The sequence below is a fragment of the Melanostigma gelatinosum genome (assembly GCF_949748355.1).
Source record: "Melanostigma gelatinosum genome assembly, chromosome: 24".
Taxonomy (NCBI): Eukaryota; Metazoa; Chordata; class Actinopteri; order Perciformes; family Zoarcidae; genus Melanostigma; species Melanostigma gelatinosum.
The window spans coordinates 4,250,099-4,263,284 of record NC_136657.1 but is presented as its reverse complement, the minus strand read 5'-3'; the positions used below and the strand labels follow the sequence as shown (position 1 = coordinate 4,263,284).

At 45.5% G+C, this 13,186-nt stretch overlaps 2 protein-coding genes across 2 annotated transcripts in view; one reads left to right on the top strand and one right to left on the bottom strand.

Annotated features, from left to right (window-relative positions):
* Nucleotides 1-880: 880 nt before the first annotated feature.
* Nucleotides 881-9,606, bottom strand: LOC306797081 (protein-tyrosine kinase 2-beta-like). Its single transcript, XM_079296261.1, has 30 exons — nucleotides 9,461-9,606; nucleotides 8,981-9,323; nucleotides 8,647-8,825; nucleotides 8,481-8,568; nucleotides 8,223-8,302; nucleotides 8,007-8,069; nucleotides 7,859-7,913; nucleotides 7,640-7,780; nucleotides 7,478-7,549; nucleotides 7,241-7,342; nucleotides 7,040-7,157; nucleotides 6,714-6,753; nucleotides 6,526-6,557; nucleotides 6,304-6,351; nucleotides 6,104-6,198; nucleotides 5,940-6,021; nucleotides 5,067-5,167; nucleotides 4,867-4,982; nucleotides 4,670-4,770; nucleotides 4,369-4,458; nucleotides 3,765-3,969; nucleotides 3,581-3,683; nucleotides 3,401-3,448; nucleotides 2,833-2,958; nucleotides 2,564-2,596; nucleotides 2,301-2,325; nucleotides 2,029-2,069; nucleotides 1,726-1,860; nucleotides 1,536-1,616; nucleotides 881-1,380 (listed from the first exon to the last, which is right to left on the bottom strand). Exons 2-30 carry the CDS (start codon nucleotides 9,248-9,250, stop codon nucleotides 1,138-1,140), a joined length of 2,913 nt encoding a protein of 970 aa, XP_079152387.1. The 5' UTR covers nucleotides 9,251-9,323; nucleotides 9,461-9,606; the 3' UTR covers nucleotides 881-1,137.
* A 1,752-nt stretch (nucleotides 9,607-11,358) lies between these two features.
* The window catches only part of arhgef7b (Rho guanine nucleotide exchange factor (GEF) 7b), an 11,860-nt gene continuing 10,032 nt past the window's right edge, over nucleotides 11,359-13,186 (top strand). Inside the window, exons 1-2 of the mRNA XM_079296286.1 lie at nucleotides 11,359-11,673; nucleotides 13,110-13,186. The exon at nucleotides 13,110-13,186 is cut by the window's right edge and continues 7 nt beyond it. Coding sequence (XP_079152412.1) covers nucleotides 11,509-11,673; nucleotides 13,110-13,186 — 242 coding nt within the window. The 5' untranslated portion in view covers nucleotides 11,359-11,508. The remainder of the gene's footprint in view (nucleotides 11,674-13,109) is intronic.

Here is a 13,186-nt window from a genome sequence, read left to right as displayed (position 1 = left end):
ACCCTTTCAGAGTGCATGAAACAACCATCAGTGGAAGTTTTTTATTTGTCACTTTACTTCAATGTATTTTCCATGTCGTCGGACATAATAATGGGAACAGAAAACGGAAGGAGTCGCTTGTTTATTGCAAAATGGTGCAGCGAGACTCAACTATAACAGGAATGTGTTGACAACATTTATAACAGAGGAAGCTGCAGGAAACTTGAGGGAAGCAAAAAAAAAAAAAAAAATGCCAACCGAATAAAGACGTTCATGCCAAACATGGATGGGAGGATGCAAAGCTTGTAAAATGTCATTTACTTTGAGCTACCTGAGGACATGCTCATGTTTTTAAAGTCATAGAATTCTGTGTTCGTGTGTTCTGAAAGAGGTGGGGCTGTTCATGTAAAAAGAATGTCATGTAACAGATTATTTGGCAACAGCAGATGCAGAACATTTTGTTCAGTGGCTGTTTCCTGTTTCACACACCTGCTATGCCTTGTATTCTTTAGGCCTTTATTTGATTTATGGTAATAGTAAGCTCTTACTAGAGGCAAGAGAGAACTTGAATATCCAGTTTCATTTCTCTTTACGTTATTCTATTCAGCCCCTTCTTCGCCAAGACATTATAGAAGTTGTTGTCGTTGCCAACTCTTCCTCTGGCTCATCATTCCTGGGACTCACTTCATGTTCTTGCAGCGATCGTGCAAGTCTTCTCTCGAAGCAGGTGCAAGAACAGAAGTCAAACCTGTCATTAAACTGCCGGTGCGTGGCCTCAGATTTTCGAGAGTGACTGATACAGAGTGTCCTACCGGAGAGCTCCGTGTGTGCTCGGCATCTGTTCAACGCTTATCTTGTCTAATGATGCAAAAGGGAAAAAAAAGAACACAGAAAGTGCAAAATCACATTGTCTTTAATAGTAAAAAGAATTCTCCAAAAAAAACAAAACTGTGGTAGTATATTTTGTTCAACTTCAAGAAACGCTCAGTTTAACTGAACATGATTGTATTTTTTTTCAGAGGAAATACAAATATAATATGACCTCTTTCATTGGCATGAGTACAGGAAGTGCTTCACACAAACTCCTCCGCTCATTCTTCAACCTGAACATCGTGTCCGTGATTAAAACCAGAGGCCCTTCGATCAGCGAGGGGAACTTCATTCCCCAGAATCCTCTGCACCTCGCCATGCAGGTCTGGGCCTGGCCAGGTTGGCCCGGACCCGAGCCTGGTCCACGGCGTCCAGCAGGTTTTTGGAGTCCAGAGCCAGAGTGTGAGCGGCCGCCAACATCTGCCGCTGGCATTCCTCCTTCAGCGTCGTCACCGAGTTCTGCTGGGCCAGTCGCATCTTGTTGATCAGCTCCCCTAAATCCTTGTTCAGCAGCTTCTTAGTGCCCTCGATCTGAGATGGAGAGCAGAGAGACGATCACATGCTACATCACACATCTGTGTCCTGGTTCAACGCAACTGCAGGTACCCATCTCCAATCAACTAATCACGCTGTCGACCACACGCAGGTTCACTGGTTGATGCAAAGAGAGGTGAAGTGAGGCTGACCTCTGTGGTGACCGAGCTGTGCAGGGTGGGCAGGATCTCATCCACGCTTTGGATCAGGCTGCGGAGAGTGATCCCTGCCGCCTGGAGGTGGACGAGGGAGACAAAGACAGGGGGGGGTAACCACAGCTTAGTTTACTGTGGTGTTTGTGTTTACAGCCACGTGTTCTTAAACGGGATAAAGACGGCCTACTTTGACAGCGTTGGGATACTCGGAGGCCGGCAGAGTGTTGACGTCATTCTTCAGCTTGACCACCTGTTTAACCATCGCCATGACGCCGGTGTAGACCTGGTCACCTGATCGGTCCAGCTCAGCCGTGGGCCGAGGCTGCGACAACACAACACGGCTTGTTTTGAACCAAAATGCTCAGTTTCGGCGAAAAACAAAAGTCTTACGATTGGAACTTTTCGAGTTGTTTTCAACGGTTCTTTTCATAAGAAAGTAACAAAATCTGAGACTATTTCCTCCTCGGGGGAGGGGTGTTTTATCTTTTACCTGTGTGGCTGTGGGAGGCATCGGGGGCTTTTCTGGAGGACCTGAGGGAGAAAGAAAAAGCTGCATATCTGCACATTTTGTTTCCCTGCACATATTTTGCATATTCTATATACAATTTATAGGGAAAGTAATGCATTTTTAACTCGTTTTCATTCCTTTTTTGTCTTGGAATGTTTGCCTATATGCAGCCTGTACAAGCTGTTATTAATATGTTGTAACTAGTTATGCCGTGTGTCTCTGCTTCACAGTCAAGCCTGTTTAAGAAGGCTCACCATTGTCTGGGCTTTTTTCAGGAGGCTGCAAAAAAAAAAGAGAGGAAGAAAACAGGATGTGAATCTAGCAATTTAAATGAGTTTCAAAATTCATGTCAGGTCAGAGGTCGGGTTATTTCTGTGAATTGGCTTTTCAAAAATTGGAGATGATGGAGAGGTTTACAGGTTTGCCGCTGCCCTTTAGTGGTAAGAAAGTGCTTAATGCAGCTTTAATATAACTCTCGAATTAGCACAAGAGGATATAAAAACAAGATAATAAGTACCTTGATGTGTGAATCCACTCTCACCACAGGATCCTGCAGGGGAAAAAGCAGATGGTAGTGAATCCGGCAGTGGTTGCATAATGTAGGCGAGGTGGTCATGTCTCTTTTTCACGTGTCATGTGCTTGCCAAAGATCTTCCGCTTTCATGACACGTCACTCTCTTTCGTCACACTCGCGAGGCCACAAACTTCTTCCTGTGCTGCGACGAGCAGCGCAAGGCATGCTCTGTGTGTGTGTGTGCGTGTGTGTGTGTGTGTGTGTTCCCTCACCAGTTGTCTCTCCTCCTGCTCCAGCCACTGTTTATCCACCAGCATCTCTCTTCTTTGTCTTTGTAAAGTGTCCTCCACTCGCTCGTTCTCTTTCTGCCACACCGGCCTGGTGTCCCTGTCTGTTCCCTACACACACACACACACACACACACACACACACACCCTTTAAATGTCACCTTTCAAGGCAGGATAACTTGATTGTTTGAATCATCTTTGTCTCGGGATTTGTTCAGCTTTCACTCAATTTCTAGGAGAGTATTTTGGCCATCAAAATACAGTTAATGTCCACATTGTTGCTGAGTCATCCACTTTTTGACACTCTGGTCTAAAGAGCAGCTGCAGAACGTGACTCAACTACAAACTTCCTTCTGTTTTTTGATGTAATTCTGGACATTTGCAGTTTTTTTTGCTCCATAAAGGGAGCGGGAAGTAGATTTGATCAGATATGAAATACAATGAATGACCTTGTAGCATGTTACTCCGTGTGTGTGTGTGTGTGTGTGTGTGTGTGTGTGTGTGTGTGTGTGTGTGTGTGTGTGTGTGTGTGTGTGTGTGTGTGTGTGGACACCTGTATGTGCGTGCCTCGAGGAAGGGTATTGCCGTGTATTCTGGATGGCTGGTGAGAGAGAGAAAGAGAGAACATGTGATTTAAAAACACAGCCTGTCATGGTCATATAGGAGGCAGCGCAAACTTAACACCAATTCACTTCAATGCAGTTTTTCTTGGGAGCAGCATCGAGCTGCGTACCTTGGGCGGAGCCTCTGTGATGTGCTTTGGGTCCAGCGTTGATGTGATGGAGTGGGATCGGTCTCGCCTCCCCTCCTGCTCCAGCTCCATCCTGTGGGACTCACTGGCACACCAACGCAGACATCAGTTAGTGTTATGACGTCGACGTGTGGTACAGCGATAGAGGGGAGGAACGCGCGTGCACCTCAGGAAGCAGACCAGCTGGCTGAAGCTGGGCCGGGCGTGCGGCTCGTAGGCCCAGCATTGGCTGAGCAGGGAGTAGACGGTGGGCGGGCATTGCTGCGGCTTGGGGAGTCGAACCCCCGACTCCAGCTGGTTGATCACCTGCCCGTTCTCCAGCCAGAAGAACGGCTGCTGGGCCATCGAGAAGGTCTCCCACGCACACACACCTGGTCGAACAAAACACGACTACCATTGTAATTCTTGTATCGGTTCGCCCTAGAATTAAATCACAGTGTTATGAATAAACTTGTGATTTAAATGTTAGTCTGGCCTCTAACATAACCCAGTTAAATGCTTGCTGTATACACAAGCAGATGTCAGAGATATGCTCGTCTGTATATTAAAACAGAAAGTTTAATTTTATGACAGAAATGGCTCGAGTCTGGCTGGAGTGTAGACTTCCTCATGAATGAGTTGTGTCCACTTCTGCCAATGAAAACCAAAGTTTCACAATTGTGGAACTAAATTCATAACTGTGGGCACAGCATTATACTGCCCACACATTCTGAGAGTTCATCTTCATGTTCAGATGCACCGCGATGTACACAACGTGTTGTATTTCTCACCAAACATCCAGACGTCACTAGCTGTGGTGAAGCGTCTGAAGTTGATGGACTCCGGTGCCATCCATTTGATCGGCAATCGACTCACGGAGGCTGCGCACAGAAGAAGCATATTTGAAGAGAAATAGACCAAAAAAAAACAACAGATTTTTACAAAGATTAAAATATAAAGAATGCCAGCAGGAGGTAAATAACACCCCAAAATAAACTTGAACCTCCTTAAAGAAACAAGAAGATATGAACACGCTGAATGAGTTGAAATGTAGAACCACACACATTGTGTGTGTGTGTAGTGTGTGTGTACCTTTATAATACTCTTGTTCGTCTACATAGCGAGACAGGCCAAAGTCGCCGAGCTTGACGCACTCGGGAGACGCCACCAAGACATTTCTCACCGCTATATCTCTGCAGCACACAGACGGAACAGAAGCCAGACCCAATCAAGTATCCGTGTTGCAATGAAGACAAGCAGAGCGTTCATGCTTTCCTTGAATGAGTTACCGGTGCACCATGTTGAGGCCCTCCAGGTAAGCCAAGGCTTTGCAGATTTGCAGACAGTACAGTGTTAACTTTGCAGTGGTCAGGATGTACTGCTCCTGCAGGAGATAGCTCCCCAGCTGTCGGGGAATCAAACAAAAAGAACACTTCATACATTCATCTCAGCCAGTATTATGTTCTGTACTGTTGGTTTAATCACACACCTCTCCGTGTTGAAGGAGCTCCATGACGATCCAGACAGGGTCGACCTCGATGACTCCGATTAGGCGCACGATGTGGGGGTGATCCAGGTTTTTCATCAAGCCTGCATCAGACAGAGCAGCTCGGGTGAATAACATATCGCTTCGTGTAGCGATGTGTCCGCATCAGAGGAAGACGACAGAGAAGGACGTCACTGGAGAACAGATGGTACGACTCTGAACCAGGAAACCAGGAAACCCAAAATGTGTTGGTGTGAAAGAGCTTTTCCAAGGGATGGATTGCCATCTTCCTTTTCTTGATGAATAGTTCACGCTTTCTCTTACTTTTAGCTGCAAAGAGCAGTTCACCACTTTCTTCAGGTGGAGACAAACAGGCCTCTGAATGAATGTTGTCCTGTGGCTGCTCTGTCCGAACATTGTTTTCCATCTTCTCTTCTCTTATCGTAACATTACGTGCAAGTGTATCCATCGCCTGCTATCTTCCTCAACCTATACTTTGTCAGTCGTCTCTGAACTCAAATCAAAAAAAGGTCTCTTGTGTCGAACCCGAGGTTACCACAGGCTCCAGTCAGAGCTTTTTCACAAAGCCACATCCAGGCAACAGGAAGTCGACGACAGCAAAGTTCTCACTGATAAAACAGGCAAAACACTGAAATGTTCCAAACTCAGACACTATTATCATCACATGTCACTCTGAAGGCGATTCGAAGAATGATCAGTTTAATGTGAGGAAGATGTCGACGTGCCAAAAAGTTATTTTACGTCGTGATGGGAAAGTTTTACACTTCCTGTTGTGACCGTGTGTCAGGCAGTGCAGTTGCATCATAGATCTCTGCACAACACCTGTGAAGCCTTTACTCCCTGCGACATACTCACCGGCTTCACTGAGAAACTTCTCTTTTACTTCAGCCGAGGAGTCCTTACAGGTTTTGATGGCCACGCAGATCCTCTCTCCCGTCTACAGACACACGCATGGGCACGTTATCCACCGGGGCAGCACTCGCTCAGCTGACATGTTTTCACAAAGACGACCAACTCACTGGGCTTTTGTAAACTCCGTCGTGAACCTCTCCGAAGAACCCCTCGCCCAGGATCCGACCCACAACGACGTCGTCTCTGGAGATCCTGTGCTTCTCTGAGCATAGACGTTAAGAAACAGAGGGCGTCTAGAGACCTGGATGCAAATATTTGTACATTAATATCACATGTTTTTATTCATTTTCAGTGAAACACGACTCACCACCGGAGTCTTCTTTGCCCCCTGGAATCTCCTCATAAAGATCCGAACCTGAGGAGAAACATGTTGAAATGAAAGGTCTACTTTACATTTGTTGTTCCGTTTACAGCCACAAGCAAACAGAAAGAAAAAAACAAACTTGAATCGTTGTTGAATAGTCCAAGTCAGGATGTAAATTACAGTCCACATCTGATGCGTCATTTGTAAATCAGTCATGAGACTTACTCAGACCTCCATCAGGACCACTGGCACCGCCACTGGAAGAGAGAGGGAGACTTCTTTAAAGCAACGCAGCATCATCACGTTATCAGCCTGTGACCTTTTGGTCCAGTCGACCAAAATATGAGCACGAAGGAGGAGGAAGGTGTGAAAATGAAAGTAAATTACTTTCCAATATGATTCATCACGCTCACCTTTGTGGGACGTCAGGTAATTTCAGTCTTGCATCTCTCCCTGAAAGAACAGAATCTTCGGTTTAGTTTTCAGTTCGGATTTGCAAATTAAAGGGACATTTTTTTTACACATGGCTTCGGTACCTTCTGACATCCTTCTTATCAGTTATGATACGACTTTTTAAATGAAGGCCCCGGTTTAATCATATTATTTGAACCAGTTGTTTGAAGTGGAAAAGAAAGAGAAAGCACCCGAGTAAAGTCTTTATGATTCATGGGAAATAGGAGCCAAACGTATCCCTGGGTTGTCAGCAGATGTTTTCGCTACATTTATGACTCAAGTGTACCTTTGCTGGGTCGGATAATGAGCGAGCCCTCAGAGGCGCCTTCCAGCCGACAGTAGCCATCGATCAGGTCGGCCATGTTTTCTGCCACGGCCAGGGAGGAGGTGTTGACCGACAGCGGCTGGAGGGGTTGAAGACACAAGATATTCAGTGTGGGTTCAAACCGCTTCATGAAAGTGCAACTCAGAGGCCAGAGGAAGTCACCTGTTTGGCTCCCTCTATGTGCACAGTGAGCAGAGCCTGGCCATCACTCTCAGCAGAGTAGGACATACTGCGCACCTGAGAGAACGTGGCCAGACAGATGGGCTGCAAAAGAGACAAAGACGCCAATGAATAAATACATTGTGACGGATCAGCGTCCGCAAATACGGCTGATTGTTACTGAGGTGTTGCATGCGGCGTATTTATGTTTGCAGAGCCTTGCATGCTCATCATGCTCACCGTGGAGTTTTCAGTTTGCTGACTGATGCCTTCAGGGTCGATGACCAGGTTGATTGTTAGATTCCAGCCGTGCTAAAGACACAAGACACGCACACGCAAATGCGTCAGAAAATACAACATTTAGCTTGACAGGAAATGACCTTCAACCTCCCCCACGCTCACCACCAGCCTGCAGGCGAAGCGCTCCTGCGTGTAGCTGTAGCACTGGGCCAGAGTGGTGAAGAACCTGGCCATGCACTGGTCCTGCTTCAGAGCGGAGTAGCCCTGGAAGGTCTGCTGGATCAGCCGGCGTAGCTGTTTGGGCTGAGGCGTTGCAATGCAGACAAATTATAATCGTGCGGTCTCTTTGCGCCATGTGCTGTCGTCGTTTCAGCTCGTTACCTTCATGCCGTTGATCAGCTCTCTGGGAAAGAACAGGTCCAGACCCACGTCCTTCCTAAAGGAGGAGAGTCAACAGCATGCGGTCAGATATGCAAACGCGTCAAGGGATTCAAACCGGGATAAAAAGGCCTCAATCCAAGCGACTTACTCCAATAGTTCATAGTTGGACTTTTTCTCCAGTCCGTTTGGATTCATGTCTTTGTAGAACCTCCTGAAATGAACACAATGGATGTTTTGTGATCGTATAAACAGACAGTGTTTGATTTTGCACTGAGAACATTTCATCTCCAGGCGTTTTTGTTCAATCTGGAACACAAATATCTTTATTTTTAAGAGCGTGCATGAGGTGGTGGTTGCTCAGTACCTAATTTCCAGGCAACCAAGCTGGAGAGCCATCCCATCGCTGACTTTTGAGGCATACTGCCGCATGTAGTCCCATCGTACCTGAGGGGTAAACACACACACACACACACACCTTCCATTGACTGCAGCCATTATAAACACAGTCCCAGACCTAACCTCGTCCCTAATCTAAACCTAATCCTGAATCTTACCCTCGGGAAGAGAGCGAGAGAGTAAAATCGAAGAGTAATTTGCAAGAGTAAGCAAACGTGTGACTGACCTGCTGGTAAAAGTAGAGCATTGTGGTTCTGTCATCTTTGAATTCCTCCATGAAGCCTGACGGGATGTATCTGACCCTCAGGTCATATCTGTACAAACAAGCGGCACGGTTAGCTCCCCCCGAGCCACTTTACACGATACAACTACACAAAGACTGAAGTACTGACCTCCACTCGGCCTCCAGGTGCTGCTGCTCGTACCGCTGCGTGAGTTCGGACACGGTCAGCTCCGGGTGCAGCCAGTGCACCACTGAGGACTTGAGGTGTTTGAGGAGGAGGCAATAGCAGAGTCCGTGTGTTATATCTGGACCCACGCAGCCGCTGGACAGCACCACGTTAACGACATCCTGGGACAGAAATCATGACACGGGGACGTCTGTGGGCTTTCAGAATGTGTTCAGAAACAGTCGTAGAGTGACAGCAAAGTACAACACAGAAGGGTACAACAAAGTAAAGTGCAGTATGTACTGTCGTAGAATAACTGGAGTACAGCAGAGTATACCTTGACAGTCCAACCGTCCTCACAGCGGACCAGTTTGAAGTTCTTGCCCAGGTTGGAGCTGTTGCTAAAGAAACACACTTTGATGATCTTCACCGGGAAGATGCTGTCCCTGGAGACGGTGGCCAGAGGAGACGCATGCGAGGAATCTGACGGGCTGGTGGGAGACATGCTCCTCCAGTGCAGGGTGCAGCTGTCTCCAGACATCACACACACACACACGCACACACACACACACGCACACACAGCGTGTGTGCTACTGCATGCAGGCATACATTGCTGTCAAGCCAACAGACATCATTTCACTCTCTTCCTTCGCTCTCATACGTGAAGGGACGCATTGAAGCTGGAGACAGGAGACAGGAGACAGGAGACAGGAGACAGGAGACAATGATCAACGATCAACGATGATGCCGTTGGATTTGAAGAACATTACGATCCGAGCAAAGGATTTGACTTCTGCTGCGATCTGTCGGTACTCACCAACTCTTGTACCAGCCCCAGCGACGTATTGTTCGCCTCTAAAAGTGCAGACAAGCCAGTGCCAGCGACAGACTGCATTCATGTTACTTTGCAAAGTGCCGATTTTTCCGTTTGTCTTTGGCAGGTTAACAGAGCCGGATAGCACAGAGCCGTGCCCCTGAAGAAGAAGAAGGAACGCATCAGTGAGCGAAAGAGGAAACGACACTTCACAGGCGAATAAGGAAGTTGAAGAGCAGCTTAACAATGACAGGACTGATGAAACCACCGTGTCACCCCCCCCCCCCCCCCACACACAAAGGGACATGGCACATAGTGCACTCACTTCCTCCTCCAAATGGGCTAATGAGCAAAAGCACAGAACAGGTGAAAACTGGGGAGTTAGGCTTGAGTATTGACACGACATCTCTATCAACTCCTTTAAGAGAACAACAAGCTGGTTTTTAGCCACGCTGTGCGACATTCGGCACACATTCATGGTCCTCAGAGGGTGAATCTGAACGTGAATGCACTTTCAGAGTGATTTAAGGGTCATGCCTTATGAAATGCTGATTGTTACTTTGCACATTATTCTATTCTTAATTTAAAAACTGCCCTCTCTATAGAGGAACAGCATTCATGCAAAGCTACAGCACGACAGGTACTAAACCTTTCAGATGCACTGCGGTGAACACTGTGGCGGCCACGAGGCTGTTGATGGAAACATTCTCTCCATTCTTTCAGATTCAACCCCGGTGGTTTCGTCTTTGTTGACTCTGAGGTAAAGTTAGACGGCTCTCTATTCTAGCTCTGGCCTGATCAGACGCTACCCGGCCGCCATTTCTTTATTCTCAATCCTTTGGCGCAAATGATAAATCACAATTACATTGAAATAAAACTTATATCACAAGAAAACAAGAGAGAAACGAGTTCAATATGAGCTGTTGAATTCTGCTTTGCTGACTTCACACATGGAAGTGACACTGATCTCGTAGAAATACTCAGTGTGACATCCTGTTATGCATAACATAGGCACTTTTCACACTCACCACCCAACCCAAAATACTTTCAAACATGACACATTTGTGTATTGTTGAAAGTCTTGCTTAACGTAGGTGGTGACAAGGAGCAGGGTGCAGAGGGCCCAGACACCGTGATGCATGATGGGCGTTACTGACTGACTTTTTGTGTGTGGCATAGAACCAATAAATTAGTAGCTGCATTGGTTACATTACAAAGCAGTGTTACGCTGCAGAATCAATAATCTTCATACCCTGTTTTGGGGGTTGGATTGATCAAGTAAATATCATTATATAAGTAATTTATAGGGTTCATAATGAGTTTTTTCTTTGCCATCAGCTAAACCTATAACCTAAACTGTGCAGCAGAGGGCGACACAGCCCAGTTACACACAGTTGATAACAAGTCATTATCATCTAAGCAACGCTTGTTTTAATGAGGAATATTTAACTGATTTGCTTACAATACAATGTTGTCGATAAATGAGCAGCATATTTTAAATGTGTAGATTTTTTAATGTAGTTCGGAGTCATGTGTGGTTTGATCAGCCTGTTCGTCATCAATGGGACGGTCCTGTGATTTGCTACGTCAAAAGCAACAATAAAAGCGTGGGTTAAAGCGGAAGTTAGAGGGTTTTGTCTTCAAAGTAAAAGCGCAAAGCACATATTAATAACATGTTAATAATACACACAAAATAGCCTTCGTGTAGCCTTTTAATTTAAAAACTGTCAAAGGAAGTCGCGTCTCAGAGTGCGTAACTTGACACTGGTCCTGCTGCCACACAAGCAAATGAGAGAGAGAGAGAGAGAGAGAGCGAGAGAGAGAGAGAGAGAGGGGGGGGGGGAGGAAATACCTTTCTCATTTCCACATCTATTATTTTTCTTCTATTTTGGATCATCAGCCTGTGTGATCCAAACCAGTGCGCGTTGATGTTCAAACAAGGCGCGGCTAGCAGACCCTTCTGTCTCATTTCGGTCGGACCACGAACAGGAGAGCGCGGACACTGAAGCTGCTGCTGCTGCGTGTTGTTGTATGACATTGGAGATCCGGCCATGAATTCGGCCGAACATACGGTAACGTGGCTCATCACGCTGGGGGTCCTGGAGTCTCCCAAGAAAAGCATCTCGGATCCAGAGGCTTTCCTCCAGACGTCTCTGCAGGATGGAGCGGTGCTGTGCCGGCTGCTGGAGCGACTCCGACCCGGGACGGTGGACAAAGTGAGTGGATGGAGGGACACAGGGCTGCATGTGGAAGGCTATACATGTGCTATATATGTATAAATAAACCTAATTATCCAATGAACATTCTACAGAAGAAAACCCAGTTTAATGTTTAAAATCACAGTTTAATGTTGAGAGTAGTATTTACAAACTGACTTAAAATTAAAATGCAATTAGAGCATTGCCATGCACCAGATTTGTTTTCCCTTTGACATTAAAGTATTAAAAAAAATCAATTTAGAGTCAAGGGTGGTGAGCAGTTTTTAGACACCTAAATATTAAATTGTTGTACTGTCACTTAAAGTCTAGCCTCCTCATTTAATCAACAGGGTTTGTGTTATCTCATTTGTATGTGCTCTTCTTTTTGCACCCTTTGTTTTTTTGCGGTTATTTTCTATTCTAGAGATAAAAAGGAAAGAAGATATGAGACATCTGATATGTAAATCTGATACCACCAGATCAGATTCCTGCATAGATTAATATCTAAAATGATATTGCTGTGATACTAATAATGCTCATTAAAAATAACTACTGTAATAAACAATAAATACTACGAATATTGAATGTAGGCTAATTCCACTATGAGTCCACTGTTAACCAGAGCTAAAACCATTGGTCACCAAAACCAGTACGAGCCTGCAGTAATAAAGCTCTCTCTCTCTGTCTCTCTCACGCACACACACACACACACACACGCACACGCACACACACACAGACACACACACACACACACACACACACAATGGACCATGAGCTTGTCAACGTCATATCCTCCTTGTTCTTGTCCTACTTCCCTGTCAGACCTCTATCAAAGTAGCTTATATTAGCTTCAACTCAACACAGAGGTAGGAACAGCTTCTTTCAAAATAAAGGCATACCTCGTTGTCAGCAGTGGTCGGCAGCTACGGATCACCCACTGTGCTATTTATTTAGCCTCCTCTTGGAACAGCCATGTCACCACAGCTTGTCCACTTTTCTGTCGGCATCAGAACTCATTTTAACTTATATCATATATATTTTGTAGGTGATTTTTGTTTTGTTTTGTTCAGCTTAATGAGCAGGTTTGGAAGACAAGATAAAAACTGAGATGATTCCTCATAAGTTACTGAAAACAAATACACTAGACCACAACAAGCAGGCATCTTACTACTAACAGCAATAAAATAATGATTAATGTAGCTTTTACAGAAAGTCACATTTTAAACAAAATATATGAAAACGTACACAACGTCTTAATTTGAAAATTTAAACCGGAAGTCTAGCTCATTTTCTTTTAGCTAGCTTGATACTGGTAAGCAGCAGGTGGCAAGTGCACTAGCAACGCCTGGAATAAGATTGTTTACATGACGAAAAATCCTTTAACACCTTCATAAACAGTTTATTAACATTTTGTGTGAGTATTTAAAGCTAATTTAGTGACTTTTTGTGTGTAGTTTTTCCAGGAACCGAGGGGCGACAGCGAGTGTCAGAGGAACGTTGCTGAGTTTGTTAAAGGCTGCGGGGCTTTCGG

What these genes read in the sequence shown, in the direction of transcription:
- LOC306797081 (XM_079296261.1), bottom strand. Translation starts at nt 9,250, where the DNA reads ATGCCTGCATGCAGTAGCACACACGCTGTGTGTGCGTGTGTGTGTGTG. An exon ending in AGGACGGTTGGACTGTCAAG is followed by an intron (nt 8,826 to 8,980) that starts GTATACTCTGCT and finishes TTTCTGTCCCAG; the next exon opens with GATGTCGTTAACGTGGTGCT. An exon ending in CTCGAGGCACGCACATACAG is followed by an intron (nt 2,959 to 3,400) that starts GTGTCCACACAC and finishes GTGTGTGTGTAG; the next exon opens with GGAACAGACAGGGACACCAG.